Consider the following 21,569-nt stretch of genomic DNA (forward strand, 5'->3'; position numbering starts at 1 on the left):
CCCATCCGCACGCACAGTCCAGTGCGATTGATACCACCCCCCCGCAAGTGCCGTGGTAGAGTGGGCATCCAGCCTGGAAGGAGGATGCCTGCGCAGCACATCTGGCCACCAGTGCGTCTCCTAGGCCCAGGCTACCCTGCGCCTGCTCTACGCACGGCAGCCATCATTCCTCAGCACAGCCTAGTTCGCCCTGTGCCAGCACTCCGCCCGTGCCGGGCTACAGTAACAACTCAGCCAGGGCGGGTTAAGCAGGCCGTGCGCTCCAGACCTCCAGTGTGTCTCCAGGACCCGGTCTATCCGGTGCCTGCTCCCAGAGCCAGGCCTCCTGCATGTCTCCCCAGCCTGGTGAGTCCTGTGCCTGCGCCCAGAGCCAGGCATCCTGCATGTCTCCCCAGCCTGGTGCATCCTGTGCCTGAGTCGCCCGCCTGTCGGGAGCTGCCAGAGTCGCCCGCCTGTCGGGAGCTGCCAGAGTCGCCCGCCTGTCGGGAGCTGCCAGAGTCGCCCGCCTGTCGGGAGCTGCCAGAGTCGCCCGCCTGTCGGGAGCTGCCAGAGTCGCCCGCCAGTCCGGCGCTGCCAGAGTCGCCCGCCAGTCCGGCGCTGCCAGAGTCGCCCGCCAGTCCGGCGCTGCCAGAGTCGCCCGCCAGCCCGGCGCTGCCAGAGTCGCCCGCCTGTCCGGGGCCCGCTGTGAGGGTCCCCACTCCAGAGGCGCCACCTAAGTGGGCCAAGCCGAAGGTGGAGCGGGGTTAACGTCCCGCACCAGAGCCGCCGCCGAAAGGAAGGCCCACCCCGACCCTCCCCTTTGGAGTCAGGTTTTGCGGCCGTAGTCCGCACCTTTGGGGGATGGGGTACTGCCACGCCCTGGCCATAGAGAGGGTTTTGTTCTCTGTTTTGGTTAGGCCAGGGTGTGACTAGGGTGGGCATTCTATGTCCCTTTTTCTATGTTTTGTATTTCTTTGTTTTGGCCTGGTATGGCTCTCAATCAGGGACAGCTGTACATCATTGTCGCTGATTGGGAGCCATACTTAGGTAGCCTGTTTTCCTTTGGGTTTTGTGGGTGGTTTATTTCTGTTCAGTATATCTTACCTGACAGAACTGTTCGGCTGTCATCTTTTGTTTCTCTGTTTATTGTGTTCTCAGTGTAATAAATTCATGATGAGCACTAACCACGCTGCGCCTTGGTCTACTCCCTTCGACGGCCGTTACACTAACTATATTCATACTATGACCAATAAGCATAGTACATGAGTACTATGCTATTAGTATGAGTATTATCTTAGTATCCTTATCCTGTTGGGGCTAGGGGGCAGTATTTGCACGGCTGGATAAAAAAATGTACCCGATTTAATCTGGTTACTAATCCTACCCAGTAACTAGAATATGCATATACTTATTATATATGGATAGAAAACACCCTACATTTTCTAAAACTGTTTGAATGGTGTCTGTGAGTATAACAGAACTCATTTGGCAGGCAAAACCCTGAGACATTTTCTGACAGGAAGTGGATACCTGATGTGTTGTATTACCTTTAAACCTATGCCATTGAAAAACACAGGGGCTGAGGAATATTTTGGCACTTCCTATTGCTTCCACTAGATGTCACCAGCCTTTACAAAGTGTTTTGAGTCTTCTGGAGGGAGATCTGACCGAACAAGAGCCATGGAACGATGCTGGCCCATTAGACACCTGGCGCGCGAGTTCATGTTGGGTACCCTCGTTCCAATACGTTATAAAAGAGGATGCATTCGTCCACCTTGAATATTATTCATGTTCTGGTTAAAAAAGGCCCTAATGATATATGCTATACAACGTTTGACATGTTTGAACGAACGTAAATATATTTTTTCCCCTCGTTCATGAAGTGAAGTCCGGCGGGCTTAGATCATGTGCTAACAAGACGGAGATTTTTGGACATAAATGATGAGCTTTTTTGAACAAAACTACATTCGTTATGGACCTGTGATACCTGGAAGTGACATCTGATGAAGAGAATCAAAGGTAATGGATTATTTACATAGTATTTTCGATTTTAGATCTCCCCAACATGATGGCTAGTCTGTATCGCAACGCGTATTTTTCTGGGCGCAGTGCTCAGATTATTGCAAAGTGTGATTTCCCAGTAAGGTTATTTTTAAATCTGGCAAGTTGATTGCGTTCAAGAGATGTAAATCTATAATTCTTTAAATGACAATATAATATTTTACCAATGTTTTCTAATTTTAATTATTTAATTTGTCGTGCTGACTTGACTGCCGGTTATTGGAGGGAAACGATTTCCTCAACATCAATGCCATAGTAAAACGCTGTTTTTGGATATAAATATGAACTTGATAGAACTAAAAATGCATGCATTGTCTAACATAATGTCCTAGGAGTGTCATCTGATGGAGATTGTAAAAGGTTAGTGCATCATTTTAGCTGGTTTTATGGTTTTGGTGACCCTGTCTTTGAATTGACAAAACATTACACACAACTCTTGTAAATGTACTGTCCTAACATACTCTAAATTTATGCTTTCGCCGTAAAACCTTTTTGAAATCGTAAAACGTGGTTAGATTAAGGAGATGTTTATCTTTCAAAGGGTGTAAAATAGTTGTATGTTTGAAAAATTTGAATTTTGACATTTATTTGGATTCAAATTTGCCGCTCTTGAAATGCACCTGCTGTTGATGGAGTGCACCACGGGTGGGACGCTTGCGTCCCACCTAGCCCATAGAGGTTATGCACTATAGGATCCAGACTGTAGTATAGAAACTCAGACAGACAGACAGACAGACAGACAGACAGACAGACAGACAGACAGACAGACAGACAGACAGACAGACAGACAGACAGACAGACAGACAGACAGACAGACAGACAGACAGACAGACAGACAGGTGTACTATACTGTTAAAGTTACTTTACTATCACTGTTACTATACTGTTAAAATTACTTTACTGTCAAAGTTACTATACTGCCATAGTTATCCCTACACAAATCTTACTTTAACCGTGCTCAAATCTTACTTGAACCCTGCTCACATCTTACTTTAACCGTGCTCAAATCTTACTTGAACCCTGCTCATATCTAACTTTAACCCTGTAATGTGTATAATGGAAGACAGAGAGCTGGTTTCAAGTGCAGGGCTCAGCAGGTGTTTATTTAGTAAAGGACCACAGGAGGAGGCAGGTAGAATGGTCCAGGGACAAGCAGAAGGTCATACACAGGGAATCCAAAATGGTAACAGTACAGGCAGGGAAAAAGGCTAATAACGTAGTCCGGGAGATCAGGAAAGAGGTTGATGACAGGAAATCTGATGGGCAAAAGTACATGCAGGGAATAGGCAAAAAAAACGTTGTTAGTGAGGATGGCCAAAAATTACGATACACGGGAGAACTAATATGGACATAAACAGAGCTCCAAATAGAATGTGGACAAAAACAAACAATACCTCACAACGATGGGGTGCAATGAACTGAACTAAATAGTGTGTGTGAACAGGTGATTAGAATTCAGGTGATTGGGATCCTGAGAGTGTCACACAAATTGCCGTGTTGAATTGACCAAACTGCAGCGGGTATGTGGATACTCATTCTTTTAATGAAATATTCAAAGCATCCACAGGAAAAACAAACAATAAACGATACTCACGACAGCAACAGTTTTGCAGGCTATCAAATGCAGTGCAAAAACAACTACCCACAACCCCAAAGAAAAACACACACTACTATATAGGACTCCCAATCAAAGGCAACTCAACACACCTGCCTTCAATTGGGAGTCCAATCACCCACACAACACTTAACACACACAACCCCCTGCCACATCCTGACCAAAACTAACACAATTACGCCCTCTGCTGGTCAGGACGTGACAGAGAGAGAGGTGAGTTAAGGGGATCTATGTGTTTGAGCGTGTGAGTTGGAAGCAGATGTTACAAACCATGCATAAATCTTACTTTAACCCTGCTCAAATCTTACTTTAACCCTGCTCAAATTTAACTTTAACCCTGCTCTAATCTAACTTTAACCCTGCTCAAATCTTACTTTAACCCTGCTCAAATTCAACTTTAACCCTGCTCAAATCTTACTTTAACCCTGCTCTAATCTAACTTTAACCCTGCTCTAATCTTACTTTAACCCTGCTCAAATTCAACTTTAACCCTGCTCAAATCTTACTTTAACCCTGCTAAGATCTTACTTTAACCCTGCTAAAATCTGACTTTAACCCTGCACAAACCCAGGTAAAAGACCAACATGTCAAACATTTTAAGTTCAGTGCATTATCATAAGATACATGTGAAAAACAAACTCAGAACTGGAAAACTTTCTGCCTCCTTATAGACAAATACATATCTTATTCCTTATGTAGATATGATCCAGACATTATTATGGAAACTGATTAATTTAATTTACTATCACAGTTACTATACTGTTAAAGTTACTTTAATACCACAGTTACTATACTGTTAAAGTTACTTTTTTATCACAGTTACTATAATGTTGAAGTTACTTTATTATCACAGTAACTATAATGTTAAAGTTACTTTATTATCACAGTTACTATACTGTTAAATTTACTTTACTATTCTACCAGCTAACACAGCTCCACAACAGCTTGTCTGTCAGCTACTAGTTTGACAGCAGTGTTCCTGAAGTGATGTTTCTTCCTTTATTGAAGCTCCTCCTTCCTCTGACACCCCACTCCTCTCTCTCTCTCTCTCTCTCTCTCTCTCTCTCTCTCTCTCTCTCTGTGTTCTCTCTGTTCTCTGTTTCTCTCTCTCTCTCTCTCTCTCTGTTCTCTGTTCTCTCTCTCTCTCTCTCTCTCTCTCTCTCTCTCTCTCTCTCTCTCTATATATATATATATATATATATATATATATATATATATATATATATACACACATGTCAGGGAGATGGAGATAGTGGTCGTGAGGGGATGGGCATTAGCCTGAAGTGACGTCTTTGTCTCCACGTCTATATGTGCTGCAGAGAGAAACTGGTTCAAAATGGACGGAGGTTAGACTTCTAAACCACAGTACTGCTCAGCTATCTGTGGTGATTAAGAGTTAAAACTGTCAACTACTCTGTTCTAAAGTTACCATGTTTGTTTCACCAGGGGAGGAACACAATGTTGTGATGACAGTAAAGTTTGTTTCAGCAGAGGAGGAACACAATGCTGTGATGACAGTAAAATTTGTTTCAGCAGAGGAGGAACACGTAATCAAGATGATACTTTTCTCGTCAACAATCTTGAAAAAACGTTAAACTTAAAAACTGGAAATCAACCAATCCTCCATTTTTAACAATGGAAATGTCAAATGCTTTATTATCTAAATGTTAAAGTGGGCGGGCGACAGAGAGAAACAAAATGGTGTAGTTTGAGGCCATGTGGTGGAGAGTTATGCAGGTGCAGGAGAACGGGGTGTGAGCATGTGGGTCTAGGCAGGGGTGATGTAGTTGATGTTTGTGTGATGTTGTCGTTTGTATGTGTATGTTTTGTGTTGTTAATTATTTTTTTTTTAAATCTTCCCTCAATTTTTTTTTATCTAGATGATGTCAGTACAGTTAAAGTATACATCAATCTCTTTTACTACATTTTCTGACAGCTGGGTGTTTCTGAAGTCTTCTTTCTTCCTCTGTTGAAAGCTCCTCCCTCCTCTGACACCACACCCTACTCTCTGTCCCTCTGCATATCAGAGAGATAGTGATGGTGGTGTAGGGGGAGGGCATTAGCCCACATATCCTGGCTCTGTAGTGACTTCAGTGTCTCCAGGTCTATGTGCTGCAGAGAGTAGCTGGTTCAAACCGGCCGGAGGTTAGACTTCTAAACCACCAGACAACCCAGCTAGCTGTGGTGACTAAGTGTTAAAACTGTCAACTTCTCTGTTCTAAAGTTACCATGTTTGTTTCAACAGAGGAGGAACACATTGTTGAGATGAGGACAATATAGATAAAATAAACATCAATATATTTTATAACTTTTTTTCTGACATTTAATTGACCCAAATACAGTCTTTGTAAATGATCAACTCAACAGATGAGTTTCTGAACAGAAGAAACATCCCTCCTCTACAACCCAACTCCCCTTAATGAATGATGTCATCACATAACAGACAAGCTACTGAGATCTCAGTAAACCAATAGAACGACCTCCACATCGCCCCCTACAGAATGTTATCAGTACTGATGAATACATCTACTATAATCTCCACCACCAGTCATCTCTCTCTATTGAGCCTGGGGATGAGGTTACAGTTATTCTAATGAACTATATGTTTCAACTCAGTCAGTTCAGGAAGTAAAGTGAAATTCGATTCATGGATTGAAAAGTCCACATGGAAAATGATGGTCATCAATGATAAATTGAATTGCGATTCATTGTCTGTATTGAAAAAGGAAATCAATTAAATTGAATTGGACCCCAGCTCTGGTAACAAGAACACTGTGTCACAACCAGACGATCAGACAACCTCTTCTCTTCAGACTACAGAGCATAGAATTACATAATAGAATTGGACTAGTGCTACAGAGTCTATTCTGAGTTAGTAGCTGTGACATCGTCGAGGCTCTGGTAGACATCCAAAGCTTTTTGGTCCAGCGCCTGATAGGCTGATTGGTAGAGGGTGGGGTCATGAGCAATGCATTCTGGGTAGAAGTTCTACTTTCTTCATCCTCACCATCCTCCTCATCATCAACATGTTAGACACTACTCCTGTCACAGTACCTTCACTACACCCTACACTACTGCTGTTACAGTACCTTCACTACACCCTACTCTACTCCTGTTACAGTACCTTCACTATACCTTACACTACTCCTGTAACAGTACCTTCACTACACCCTACACTACTCCTGTTACAGTACTTTCACTACACCCTACACTACTCCTGTTACAGTACCTTCACTACACCCTACACTACTCCTGTTACAGTACCTTCACTACACCCTACTCTTCTTCTGTTACAATACCTTCACTACACCCTACTCTACTTCTGTTACACTACCTTCACTACACCCTACACTACTCCTGTTACAGTACCTTCACTACACCCTACACTACTCCTGTTACAGTACCTTCACTACACCCTACACTACTCCTGTTACAGTACCTTCACTACACTACTATACTTTTTCATGCATTTCCAAGATGGCGGCTCTGTGGTGACAACCCTTCATCTCTCTACAGGGAGCTTCCCTTCATCCCAGATGGCACCTTGTTCCCTGTAGAGCACTGCCTGTTGGAGGGCTCGTAGAAACTCTAGAATCTTTGAGTAGATCCACATTGGAGTAAATGAGAGAAGCTGGGTGATCTGCAGGAGAACAGCTTGGATTTATATAATCTTTGGGAAGTCCACAATAGAATAACATGGCAGGTTAGGATAATTAACGTGGGAGGTTAGTAGAAATAAAATAGCAGGTTAGGAAAATGTACATTGCCATTCAGGATAACTAACGTGGCAGGTTAGGAAAATCAGGTTAAGGTTAGGAAAAGAGTTAGGGTTAGCTAAAATGCTACAAGGAAGCAGCAAGCAGCCATTCAAATAGATATTGAGTGGCCACCAAACAGCCCAATTAGCTGTTAGGTTTCCATAGACCCATTTATGTTGCTCTTCCCACTTATTTGGCAGCGCCCAGTTTCAAACACACTCCACCTATACAGTTACACATGAATCTGTGGAATACCTGTGGCAGAGCCAGCAGGGTAGGTTGTAGAGTTGGTAGGTGAGTTTACAGTAGAGTTGACTGAAGAGATGACCACAGGGAGTGTGTCTGTCTGTCTGTCTGTCTGTCTGTCTGTCTGTCTGTCTGTCTGTCTGTCTGTCTGTCTGTCTGTCTGTCTGTCTGTCTGTCTGTCTGTCTGTCTGTCTGTCTGATCTCCTCACACACACAGTCAACCTGCATAAAGAACCAATGACAGTTACTACATACGTGGTCAATATGGAAAAGATTGGAGGCGCACAGCCAATGTGAGTCAAGGTTCAAACCAAAAAATGTCATGAAGAACTGCATTGTTAATATGGCTGCATTTGCACAGGCAACCCAATAATTGGCTAAATATCAAATCTGATTGGTCAAAAGACCAAACATTAGATCAGAATTGGGCTGCCTGTGTTGAACACCCTTAGATGTCTAGTTTACCACCCCCTGTCTATCACCTCTACACTACAAGTTGTTATGGACACACACACACACAGACAGACAGACAGACAGACAGACAGACAGACAGACAGACAGACAGACAGACAGACAGACAGACAGACAGACAGACAGACAGACAGACAGACAGACAGACAGACAGACAGACAGACAGACAGACAGACAGACAGACAGACAGACACAGACAGACAGACAGGAGGAGAGACTTTACAGAGTACTGTATATATTATAGATAGCATTAATTACAACGTTCATTCTATCCATTGGTTTCTCAGTAAGGCAGGAAGACAAACAGACAGGATAGAAGGCAGACAGACAGAAAATAAATGTGTGATAAAGGAGGAGACCAAAACCTCAAGTGTTGTATAACTTCCTGTAGATTTCTGAGAAACTAAAATCTACACCATATTTTAGCTCAAATCAGTAGACATGAAACTTACCAGCACTCTGACTCTGCGTCACTTCCTGACCATAGAAAGCTTTTATTTTATATGGTAGAATAGGTCAGGGCGTGACAGGTTTTTTTTCTAGTTGTTATTTTCTATGTGGGGTTCTAGTTTAGTTTTTCAATGTTCGGGTGATTGGTATATTTCCCAATTAGAGGCACCTGGTAATCCTTGTCTCTAATTGGGGATAATACTTAAGTAGCTTGTTTTTCAATTGGGGGTTATGGGATATTGTTTATGTATAGTTGCATTGTTACTCACGATACGTTTATTCTTTATTTTGTTTTGTATTTTCTAAAGTTTCACTTTCTAATAAATTATGTGGAACGCTACTCACGCTGCGCCTTCGTCCGATTATTCTAACGAACGTGACAGAATATCCCATCCGACCAGGACCAAGCAGCGTGACCAGGAGTGGGGGACATACTGGACTTGGTAGGAGATATTGGATGGGAAGAGATCCTGGACTTGGGAGGAAAAAAAGGCAGGACAGGATCGCCTTCCATGGCGGGAGACGCAAGCGGTGAAGGAAGGACAGCGACGACGACAGAGTTCGCGGCCACGACACAAGCCCAAGAAGCAACCTCAAAATATTTTTTTGGGGGGGGCACATGGGTTGGTTGGCGAGGCCGAGGGGCGAGTCGGAGAGTGAAGAGGAATATTGGGGTGAGTCAGAGTCCGTTGAGGAGATAATGGATAAATTGGAGGAGAGTGAAGAGAGAGATCTGTTGGTTTGGCGTAGTATGGACGGCATTCGTCCTGAGGAGCGTGTTAGTCGTCCAATGCCACCTGTGTCAGCTCCCCGTACTCATCCTGAGAAGTGTGTTAAAGTTCCGGTACCATTGAGGCTGGCTATAGGCACCAGGTCTCCAGTGCGCCTTCACAGCCCATTACGTCCTGTGTCAGCTCCCCATACTCATCCTGAGAAGTGTGTTAAAGTTCCGGTACAATTGAGGCCGGCTATACGCACCAGGTCTCCAGTGCGCCTTCACAGCCCAGTACGTCCTATGTCACCTCCTCGTACTCTCCCTGAAGTTCGTGTCACCAGTCCGGTGCGTCCTGTGCCTGCTCCTTGCGCTCGCCCTGAAGTGCATTTCAATAGTCCGGTGCCACCTGTACCGGTCCCATGCATCAGGCCTCCAGTGCACCTGCCCAGTCCAGTACGTCCTGTGCCTGATCCCCGCACTCACCCAGAAGAGTGTGTCACCAGTCTGGTGCCACCTGTTCCGGCTCCACGCACTAGGCCTCCAGTGCGCCTGCCCAGTCCGGTGCGTCCTGTGCCTGCTCCTCGCGCTCGCCCTGAGGTGCGTGTCACCAGTCCGGTACCACCAGTGCCGGTCCCACGCACCAGGCCTCCAGCGACGGTCTGCAGTCCAGAGCCTCCAGTGACGGTCGGCATTCCAGAGTCTCCAGCGATGGTCTGAGACGGTCCACGGCCCGGAGCCTCCTGAGACGGTCCACGGTCCGGAACCTCCTGAGACGCCTACGGTCCGGAACCTCCTTAGATGGTCAACGGTTCGGGACCTCCAGCTCCAAGGCCAGAGTCTTCTTCTACGTTGGTGCCCAGTCCAGGCACAGAGTTCAGTCCCGCTCCATGGCTGGAGCCTTCCCCTGTGCCGATGCTCAGTTTAAGCACAGCGTCCAGTCCAGCTCCAAGGCCAGAGTCTTCTTCTGCATCGGTGCCCAGTCCAGGCACAGTGTTCAGCCTGGGTCCATGGCTGGACCCGCAGGATGAGCAGGTTCTTCGGCCCGGACCAGAGCCACCTTCGATGCTGGCGGAGCCGCAGGATGAGAGGGTCCTTCGTCCTGCACCAGAGCCGCCTCCAATGCTGGCGGATCCATGGAATGAGAAGGTTCTTCGTCCTGCACCAGAGCCGCCACCGGCACTAGACACCCCCCCAACCGTCCCTTTTGTTTTGTTGTTTCAGGTTTTGCGGTGGAGTCCACACCTTTGGGGGGGGGGGGGGGGGGGGGTACTGTCACGTCCTGACCATAGAAAGCTTTTATTTTCTATGGTAGAGTAGGTCAGGGCGTGACAGGGAATTTTTCTAGTTGTTATTTTCTATGTGGTGTTCAAGTTTAGTTTTTCTATGTTTGGGTGATTGGTATAATTCCCAATTAGAGGCAGCTGGTAATCGTTGTCTCTAATTGGGGATAATACTTAAGTAGCTTGTTTTTCACTTGGGGGTTATGGGATATTGTTTATGTATAGTTGCATTGTTAGTCACGGTTAGTTTATTCTTTATTTTGTTTTATATTTTCTAAAGTTTCACTTTCTAATAAATTATGTGGAACGCTACTCACGCTGCGCTTTGGTCCGATTATTGTAACGAATGTGACACTCTGTCAAAGAGAGAGAGAGAGAGAGAGAGAGAAAATTTCCTCCAGCATTTAATATCAAGGAACATTAGTTGTAATGTCTAAGATGAGAGATTCATCATACCTTCTCTTGATGAAGAGTGACCACTGATGTCTCCAGATGCCAGAAACATTGTAGAGATGTTAGATAATGTTGCAGAGAGGTTTGGGAAGGTTGTGGAGATGTTTACAGATGTTTACAGATGTTGCAGAGAGGTTTGGGAGGATGTAGAGATGTTAGATAATGTTGCAGAGAGGTTTGGGAGGGTTGTGGAGAAATGAGGTCTGGAGGTGACAGTTGACGGTTTAGGAGGAGCTGTGTGTAAAACAAAAGAACAGGCAGCCACAAATACTGTCAACATTTTGCCTTCTCTAATGAAGTCATGAAGCCTGTAACAAACATTAACCTCTGACAAATGTGACTAAAGGTTCACTTTCCATCTGTAACTGTGAGACGCACCTCTTGGTATGAATCTATTAAAGATCTGTCCACTCCACACCAGTAGGTCCCAGAGTCTGACTTCATCAGATTCTTGATGGTAACAGTGAAGTCTCCATTTCTTTTGTCATGTATGGCGTACCTTCCTCTCTCAATATAGTTCTTGTTCTTCTGAGTGAAACAGAATGTCATTGTAACTGTCACACTTCTTCCTACAGAAGTACTTGTCATTACTTTTTACAAACCATTTATCTGCATATGAGCACTGAATTGTGACCTGTACCCCAACAACTCCAGTCGCCTTAGTGATGACTGACTCCACAACACAGAGAGCTGTAAAACAGAAACATACGGTCACTAAAGAGGAACTGTCTTCTTTGTCCTCAACACCATCATAGTCCTACTGTACCCATCAACAGAGAGCTGTAAAACAGAAACATACGGTCACTAAAGAGGAACTGGACCTCTTTGTCCTCAACACCATCATAGTCCTACTGTACCCATCAACAGAGAGCTCTAAAAACAGAAACATACGGTCACTAAAGAGGAACTGGACCTCTTTGTCCTCAACACCATCATAGTCCTACTGTACCCATCAACAGAGAGCTGTAAAACAGAAACATATGGTCACTAAAGAGGAACTGGACCTCTTTGTCCTCAACACCATCATAGTCCTACTGTACCCATCAACAGAGAGCTGTAAAACAGAAACATACGGTCACTAAAGAGGAACTGGACCTCTTTGTCCTCAACACCATCATAGTCCTACTGTACCCATCAACAGAGACATGAGATAAGTTAAGTACATTCTACCATGAATATGCAGATATATCATCTGATCATATCTCTAGTGTATCACGTTCTGGCTCCTTATAGACAAATCATTATCTTAGTATATTATATCATCCAGACAGTATACAGTCTAGTACTATAACAACTGATACAGACTACAGACAGTATACAGTCTAGTACTATAGAAACTGATACAGACTACAGACAGTATACAGTCTAGTACCATAGAAACTGATACAGACTACAGACAGTATACAGTCCAGTAATATATAAACTGAGACAGACAGACAGACAGACAGACAGACAGACAGACAGACAGACAGACAGACAGACAGACAGACAGACAGACAGACAGACAGACAGACAGACAGACAGACAGACAGACAGAGACAGACAGACAGAACTCACCTGAGAGAAGACAGCAGGAGACAACATGGAGTATCTTCATTCTGGACAGTTACTATACTGTTAAAGTTACTTTACTATCACAGTTACTATACTGTTAAAGTTACTTTACTATCACAGTTACTATACTGTTAAAGTTACTTTACTACCATAGTTACTATACTGTTAAAGTTACTTTACTAGTGATGGTGGTGTAGGGCGAGGGCATTAGCCCACATATCCTGGTTCTGAAATGACCTCAGTGTCTGGAGGTCTATATGTGCTGCAGAGAGTAGCTGGTTCAAACCGGCCGGAGGTTAGACTTCTAAACCACAAGAGAACTCAGCTAGCTGTGGTGACTAAGTGTTAAAACTGTTAACTGCTCTGTTCTAAAGTTACCATGTCTGTTTCAGCGGAGGAGGAACACATTGTTGACATGATGACATTTTAGTTAAAATAAACATCAATATATTTTATAACTTTTTTCTGACATTTAATTGATCCAAATACAGTCTTTGTAAATGATCAACTCAACAGATGAGTTTCTGAACAGAAGAAACATCCCTCCTCTACAACCCAACTCCCCTTAATGAATGATGTCATCACATAACAGACAAGCTACTGAGATCACTGTAAACCAATAGAACAACTTAAACTGCAAAGGCGGAGTTTGTTGACTCCACCCCTTTATCGAGAATCACTGTCAGTGAGAGAATAGGAGATAGAGAGAGAGAAAGACACCAGCAGAGAGAGAGAGAAAAAGAGACTGGACAGAGACCAGCAGAGAGAGAGAGAGAAAAAGAGACTGACAGAGACCGTGAGCGAGAGAGAAAAAGAGACTGGACAGAGACCAGCAGAGAGAGAGAGAGAAAAAGAGACTGGACAGAGACCGTGAGCGAGAGAGAAAAAGAGACTGGACAGAGACCAGCAGAGAGAGAGAGAGAAAAAGAGACTGGACAGAGACCGTGAGCGAGAGAGAAAAAGAGACTGGACAGAGACCAGCAGAGATAGAGAGAGAAAAAGAGACTGACAGAGACCGTGAGCGAGAGAGAAAAAGAGACTGACAGAGACCGTGAGCGAGAGAGACAAAAAAAAGTAAAAGAGAAATTTGCTAAAAATAGAGGTCAGCGCATATGGTTAAAATGTGTCTCTTGTGATTGGTCGCCAGTGAGTGTATGTATCTTGTGATTGGTTGCCAGTGACTCAAGTGTCTCTGGGTTTGCTGATTGTGGAGTAGATGGGAGGAGCCTCAGAGGAGCTGTGTGGATGATTGACAGTAGAGTAGGTGGGGCTTTGACCATAGTTCACAGTAGCATAGTCACATGATGAAGTGCCCTCTTTAGCAATGGCAGCGGTGGCCTCATTGGAGCAGCTGCCCTCTTTAGTGATGGTGGCAGTTGCTTCGTTGGGGCCGCTGGGGTTCTTGTGGATGTAGACGCAGGTGTAGTGGAGAGACTCAGAGTGGCTTGTGGGTAAGTTGGCGGTGGCGTAGATGGTGGTCATCGCAGCGCCTGTGTCTGACCTTAGGGGGCGCTCCTTTATCTCTTCATAGTCACCGTCACCATGACAACCCTGGAGAGGAGGGAGGAGAGAATAGTATGAAACTCACAAACACACTCAACACAACTAAAAAACACATTCAACACAACAAATTAAACACACACTCATTGACATCACTCAATGACATTACTCAATAACATCACTCAATGACATTACTCAATGACATCACTCATTGACATCACTCAATGACATCACTCAATGACATTACTCAATAACATCACTCAATGACATAACTCAATGACATCACTCAATGACATCACTCATTGACATCACTCAATGACATTACTCAATAACATCACTCAATGACATTACTCAATGACATCACTCAATGACATCACTCAATCACTCAGACACAAAAACAAACAAACAAAATACGCTAACCCCTTCGTTGTTTCCTGTGTCTGGACTCACTCTGTGTGTTGAAGAGATAGATCCTGTGGAAGAGACAGGAAGAGAGAGACAAAAAGGGAGAGAGAGGACGAGAGAGAGACAGAGCGAGAGAGAGGACGAGAGAGAGACAGAGCGAGAGAGAGACAGAGAGAGAGAGATACAGGAAGTGAGAGAGAGGACAGAGGCAGGGAGAGAGAGAGAGAGAGAGATGCACTTCCACCAGAATACATCAGGGGTCAGACACTCCTCAGTGACTATTTATGCATCTCAACCTGGGACAGATGATGACATGGCTATTATGCAAATACATTTATTTGAAATGAAAATGGAAAGATTTTGAAAGGGGGAACTATCTCTCTGTTTACAGACCTGTGTGTGTGTGTGTGTGTGTGTCTGTGTGTGTGTGTGTGTGTCTGTGTGTGTGTGTGTGTGTGAGAGAGAGAGTGTGAGCGTGCGTGCGTGCGTGTGTTTCTCACCTGTGACTTTTTTGTATTTCCATCTGCACTAACCTACCCTCATATCATAACACTACATACAGACATGTCTACCACTAACCTACCCTCATATCATAACACTACATACAGACATGTCTACCACTAACCTACCCTCATATCATTACACTACATACAGACATGTCTACCAATAACCTACCCTCATATCATAACACTACATACAGACATGTCTACCAAAGTGAATTTGTAAAATGTGATTTACCTGATCCTTTGTTGGTGGAGTTGTTGTGGCTGTGCTCGTGGTGGTTGGTGCCACTGAAAACAATGGACACAAGTGGGAAAATGTTTTAGCAAGGAGAGGAGAGGGAGAGATGGAGAGATGGACAAATTAGATAGAGAGAGAGATATGGAGGTAGGGAGTCACAGGGACCGAGTTATAAATGGAGGTTTCTCTTGTTCCTGTTGAGGTGTATAAAGACAGGCTGGTTTATCTTGTTCCTGTTCAGGTGTATAAAGACAGGGTGTTTCCTCTTGTTCGTGTCGAGGTGTATAAAGACAGGGTGGTTCCTCTTGTTCCTGTTGAGGTGTGTAAAGACATGGTGATTTATCTGTTCCTGTTGAGGTGTGTAAAGACATGGTGATTTATCTGTTCCTGTTGAGGTGTGTAAAGACATGGTGGTTTATCTTGTTGCTGTTGAGGTGTGTAAAGACAGTGTCACGGTCGTGATAATGGATGGACCAAGGCGCAGCGTGTTGAGTTCCACATCTTCATTTGCAGTGAAAACTGAAACAAAAAACAATAAACATACAACGAACGTGAACTACATGGTGCAGAATGCACTCACACAAACAATATCCCACAAACACAGGTGGGAAAAAGGGCTACCTAAATATGATCCCCAATTAGAGCAACGATTACCAGCTGCCTCTAATTGGGAACCATACAAACCACCAACATAGAAATACAAATGCTAGAAACCCCCCTAGTCACACTCTGACCTATACACCATAGAGAACCCAGAGGGCTCTCTATGGTTTGAGCGTGACAGTACCCCCCCAAAGGTGCGGACTCCGACCGCAAAAACCTGAACCTAGATGGGTAGGGTTAGGGTGGGCATCTAGCGGTGGCGGCTCCGGTGAGGGACGAAGCCCCTGCTCAGACCTCAGATCTGGCCCTGAAGCCGGGCAGAACGCCGTTCCTGGACCGAGCACCGGAGCAGAGGAAGGCTCCGGCCATGGAACAGGACTGGACGCCGTGCCTGGACTGGGCACCGGCGCAGAGGAAGTATCCGGCCATGGAGCGGGACTGGACGGCGTGCCTGGACGGTGTGCCTGGACTGGGCACCGGCGCAGAAGAATGCTCCGGCCATGGCACCGGTGCAGGAAGCTCCGCTCTCTCTCTCTCTCTCTCTCTCTCTCTCGCGCTCTCTCTCTCTCTCTCTCTCTCTCTCTCTCTGATGACAACTGTAGGTTTCATGATGACATTCATACTGAATCTTGTGGTTTTATATCTTGAACACATGACTGCTAAGTGATACTGAGACAGATACAGAAACACACAGTTATTACAGAGGAAGTTACAGTGTTCTGGTCCAGTGTCTTTTCACACCACTACAAACACACAGTTATTACAGAGCAAGTTACAGTGTTCTGGTCCAGTGTCTTTTCACACCACTACAAACACACAGTTATTACAGAGGAAGTAATACTGCAAATACTGCCCCCTATCCCCAACAGGTTAAACAGCGGTTGACATGCTTCGAAGTACGGTAATGGAATATTTAGAAATATTTTGTCACGAAACGCGTCGGGCGCGTCACCCTTCTTTACCATTCGGATAGTGTCTTGAACGCACAAACAAAACGCCGCTATTTGGATATAACTATGGATTATTTGGGACCAAACCAACATTTGTTATTGAAGTAGAATTCCTGGGAGTGCATTCTGACGAAGAACAGCAAAGGTAATCAAACTTTTCTAATAGTAAATCGGAGTTTGGTGAGTACCACACTTGGTGGGTGTCAAAATAGCTAGCCTGTGATGGCCGGGCTATCTACTCAGAATATTGCAAAATGTGCTTTCACCGAAAAGCTATTTTAAAATCGGACATAGCGAGTGCATAAAGGAGTTCTGTATCTATAATTCTTAAAATAATTGTTATGTTTTTTGTGAACGTTTATCGTGAGTAATTGAGTAAATTCACCGGAAGTGTTCGGTGGGAATGCTAGCATTTCTAAGGTATTTGAATATCGCGCCACGGGATTACACTGGCTGTTGAGTAGGTGGGACGCAAGCGTCCCACCTAGCCCATAGAGGTTAAAAGTACAGACTGTAGTTATAACTAATAGATTGATCAAATATAATGTTATATACTATTTACATGGTCAGACAGTATGTATCATAGTTACTGCAGGTGTACAGCATGGGGAGCAGCGGAGGCTGGTGAACAGAGATATAGGAGGAAGTGATAATCACAATGGCTGGAATGGAATGGATGGAACGGTATCAAACACATTAAACATGTGAATGACATTAAACATTTCATGCAATTATCATTTCAATAAACAAATTTGATCAAATAGACATTACTGTGTGTTCAGGATCACATGTTAAAGAGAAAGAAGAAGTTTATACTCACTTATAACAAGCAGCTTCACCTGTGTGATCAGTGTAATGTAAAGTTGTTCTGTCCTGCTGGTTTCTACTCCACACCAGTAGGTCCCAGTATCATCTTCAGTCAGGTCACTGATGGTCACTGAGGAGAATCTCTCTCTTCTGTTGTCAGACACAGAGAAACAAACAGCTTTTGTGGTTAGCAGAGATCATATAAACACAGGTCTTGAAGTCATTGCTTTCCTTGCAGAAATACTTGGTTCTGTCCTCATGGTCCTCTGGATAGTTACATCTGATGGTAGCTTCTCCTCCCAGAAAGGCCGTCTCTGTGACTGACTTCTTACAGCAGTCATCTGTCAATAGAAACACACATCACAACCTTAGTCTAATACTATAGACTGACTTCTCACATCAGTCATCTGTCAATAGAAACACACATCACAACCTTAGTCTAATACTATAGACTGACTTCTCACAGCAGTCATCTGTCAATAGGAACACACATCACAACCTTAGTCTAATACTATAGACTGACTTCTCACATCAGTCATCTGTCAATAGAAACACACATCACAACCTTAGTCTAATACTATAGACTGACTTCTCACATCAGTCATCTGTCAATAGGAACACACATCACAACCTTAGTCTAGTACTATAGACTGACTTCTCTCATCAGTCATCTGTCAATAGAAACACACATCACAACCTTAGTCTAATACTATAGACTGACTCCATTGACTAGTGGTACTGATCATGTAATAACATATGTAGCTAAATTCATTTTATAAAGTTAAAGTAAAAGTCTCTCACCCTCCTTCACATCCAGCTCTACCTTGGTATAACTGTCAGGTATAGTAGGTTTGTCCACTCCACACCAGTAGGTCCCTTCATCTTGTCTGGTCAGTTGTCTGATGATCACCTTGAAGTAGTTTCCTCCAGTGTTGTCATACAGAGAGAATCTACCTCTGTGTACCCAGGTGTTCTTCAATCCAGTTCTGATTTGATCCTTACATCTCCAGCTATACTTCCCCACGCAGAAATATTTCTCATGACTTCTTTCTTCTGTGTAATAATGACAGTAGATGATGACAGTTCCTCCAGAGTATCCTGTCACTTTGAAGGAGCTCAAACAACCTGCCAATCAGACAAGAGAAAATACCACTTGGTTTAGTGTTTTGTAATATTAATGTACTTATGGTTAGGATTCTTACACCAGTGGCATCACATTAACCACACACACACACACGCACGCACGCACGCACGCACGCACGCACGCACGCACACGCACACACACACACACACACACACACACACACACACACACACACACACACACACCATAGTGTTTCCTTATCTGTAGTAGCAGCCTTTATTAGAAATCTAACTGGATGTTATTACATTGTTATAGAGAGTTATAACAAGCGTATTACCTGTGATGAAGGCGAGGAGGATGACTATCAGCAGGATATTCATCTTGTTGTGTTCTCTCCAGGTTGGTCCAGGTGTCTATAGGTCCTGATATAATGCTGTGTTCTCTCCAGGTTGGTCCAGGTGTCTATAGGTCCTGATATAATGCTGTGTTCTCTCCAGGTTGGTACAGGTGTCTATAGGTCCTGATATAATGCTGTGTTCTCTCCAGGTTGGTCCAGGTGTCTATAGGTCCTGATATAATACTGTGTTCTCTCCAGGTTGGTCCAGGTGTCTATAGGTCCTGATATAATGCTGTGTTCTCTCCAGGTTGGTCCAGGTGTCTATAGGTCCTGATATAATGCTGTGTTCTCTCCAGGTTGGTACAGGTGTCTATAGGTGTCTACAACTCTCTCTGTTCATTCTGTACTTACAGGAACTTAATGTACTTTATGTACTTTCTCTCTCTCTGCCCCTCCCTCTCACTCTCACTCACACTTTTGCACTCTTACAACTATGTACTTCCCTATTTCTGCATCTCTCTCTCTGTCTCTCTCTCTCTCTCTCTACTAGTTCAAACCCTCCTACCATGTTATTTCTGACAGCCCCTCCCTCTTCCTCCATAACCAATCACATCCTTGTTCCACAGTAGAGAGAGAGAAAGAAAGAAAGAAAGAGGAAGGGTGAGAGGGACAGAGAGAGAAAGAGAGATTGAGAGAGACATCAGTGAGGACAAAAAATGAATTGACAGAGCTAGAGAGAGAGAGAGAGAGGGAGAGGTGAGAGAAAAGACGGAGAGAGAGGCATCTATGGATCAACGCATCAGACTATGTAGCAGAGTGTTTAATGGTGCAGTACATTATGAGGTGTCTACAGTAGTAGACTATGTAGCAGAGTGTTTAATGGTGCAGTACATTATGAGGTGTCTACAGTAGTAGACTATGTAGCAGAGTGTTTAAGGGTGCAGTACATTATGAGGTGTCTACAGTAGTAGACGATGTAGCAGATTGTTTAACGGTGCAGTACATTATGAGGTGTCTACAGTAGTAGACTATGTAGCAGAGTGTATAACGGTGCAGTACATTATGAGGTGTCTACAGTAGTAGACTATGTAGCAGAGTGTTTAATGGTGCAGTACGTTATGAGGTGTCTACAGTAGTAGACTATGAAACAGAGTGTTTAATGGTGCAGTACATTATGAGGTGTCTACAGTAGTAGACTATGTAGCAGAGTGTTTAATGGTGCAGTACATTATGAGGTGTCTACAGTATTAGACTATGTAGCAGAGTGTTTAATGGTGCAGTACATTATGAGGTGTCTACAGTAGTAGACTATGTAGCAGAGTGTTTAACGGTGCAGTAAATTATGAGGTGTCTACAGTAGTAGACTATGTAGCAGAGTGTTTAACGGTGCAGTACATTATGAGGTGTCTACAGTAGTAGACTATGTAGCAGAGTGTTTAACGGTGCAGTACATTATGAGGTGTCTACAGTAGTAGACTATGTAGCAGAGTGTTTAATGGTGCAGTACATTATGGGGTGTCTACAGTAGTAGACTATGTAGCAGAGTGTTTAATGGTGCAGTACATTATGAGGTTTCTACAGTAGTAGACTATGTAGCAGAGTGTTTAATGCAGCAGTACATCATGAGGTTTCTACAGTAGTAGACTATGTAGCAGAGTGTTTAATGCAGCAGTACATTATGAGGTGTCTACAGTAGTAGACTATGTAGCAGAGTGTTTAATGCAGCAGTACATTATGAGGTGTCTACAGTAGTAGACTATGTAGCAGAGTGTTTAGTGGTACAGTACATTATGAGGTGTCTACAGTAGTAGACTATGTAGCAGAGTGTTTAATGGTGCAGTACATTATGAGGTGTCTACAGTAGTAGACTATGTAGCAGAGTGTTTAATGGTGCAGTACATTATGAGGTTTCTACAGTAGTAGACTATGTAGCAGAGTGTTTAATGCAGCAGTACATCATGAGGTTTCTACAGTAGTAGACTATGTAGCAGAGTGTTTAATGCAGCAGTACATTATGAGGTGTCTACAGTAGTAGACTATGTAGCAGAGTGTTTAGTGGTACAGTACATTATGAGGTGTCTACAGTAGTAGACTATGTAGCAGAGTGTTTAATGGTGCAGTACATTATGAGGTGTCTACAGTAGTAGACTATGTAGCAGAGTGTTTAGTGGTACAGTACATTATGAGGTGTCTACAGTAGTAGACTATGTAGCAGAGTGTTTAATGCAGCAGTACATCATGAGGTTTCTACAGTAGTAGACTATGTAGCAGAGTGTTTAATGCAGCAGTACATTATGAGGTGTCTACAGTAGTAGACTATGTAGCAGAGTGTTTAGTGGTACAGTACATTATGAGGTGTCTACAGTAGTAGACTATGTAGCAGAGTGTTTAATGGTGCAGTACATTATGAGGTGTCTACAGTAGTAGACTATGTAGCAGAGTGTTTAGTGGTACAGTACATTATGAGGTGTCTATAGCTGTTTGGTCAGTGTCTGGCAGGTTACTAGCATCAGAGTCTTTACTGAAGTTGACAGACTCATAGTGGTGACAGGCTGGATCT

At 43.9% G+C, this 21,569-nt stretch overlaps 1 protein-coding gene across 2 annotated transcripts; it reads right to left on the reverse strand.

Moving 5' to 3' along the window:
- Positions 1-13,053: 13,053 nt before the first annotated feature.
- Positions 13,054-19,426, reverse strand: LOC123730957 (CMRF35-like molecule 8). Of its 2 annotated transcripts, XM_045709693.2 has the most exons (6): positions 19,010-19,419; positions 18,390-18,713; positions 17,867-17,929; positions 15,226-17,738; positions 14,503-14,555; positions 13,054-14,133 (listed from the first exon to the last, which is right to left on the reverse strand). In XM_045709693.2, coding segments are annotated over exons 1-4 (432 nt in total). In that variant the 5' UTR covers positions 19,053-19,419; the 3' UTR covers positions 13,054-14,133; positions 14,503-14,555; positions 15,226-17,736. The 2 variants fall into 2 exon arrangements, with proteins under 2 accessions (XP_045565649.1, XP_045565647.1); XM_045709691.2 differs by lacking the exons at positions 13,054-14,133; positions 14,503-14,555 and having other exon boundaries at positions 17,721-17,929; positions 19,010-19,426.
- Between the last annotated feature and the right edge of the window lie 2,143 nt (positions 19,427-21,569).

Source organism: Salmo salar, chromosome 02 (genome assembly GCF_965601325.2).
Source record: "Salmo salar chromosome 02, fSalSal1, whole genome shotgun sequence".
Lineage (NCBI taxonomy): Eukaryota > Metazoa > Chordata > Actinopteri > Salmoniformes > Salmonidae > Salmo > Salmo salar.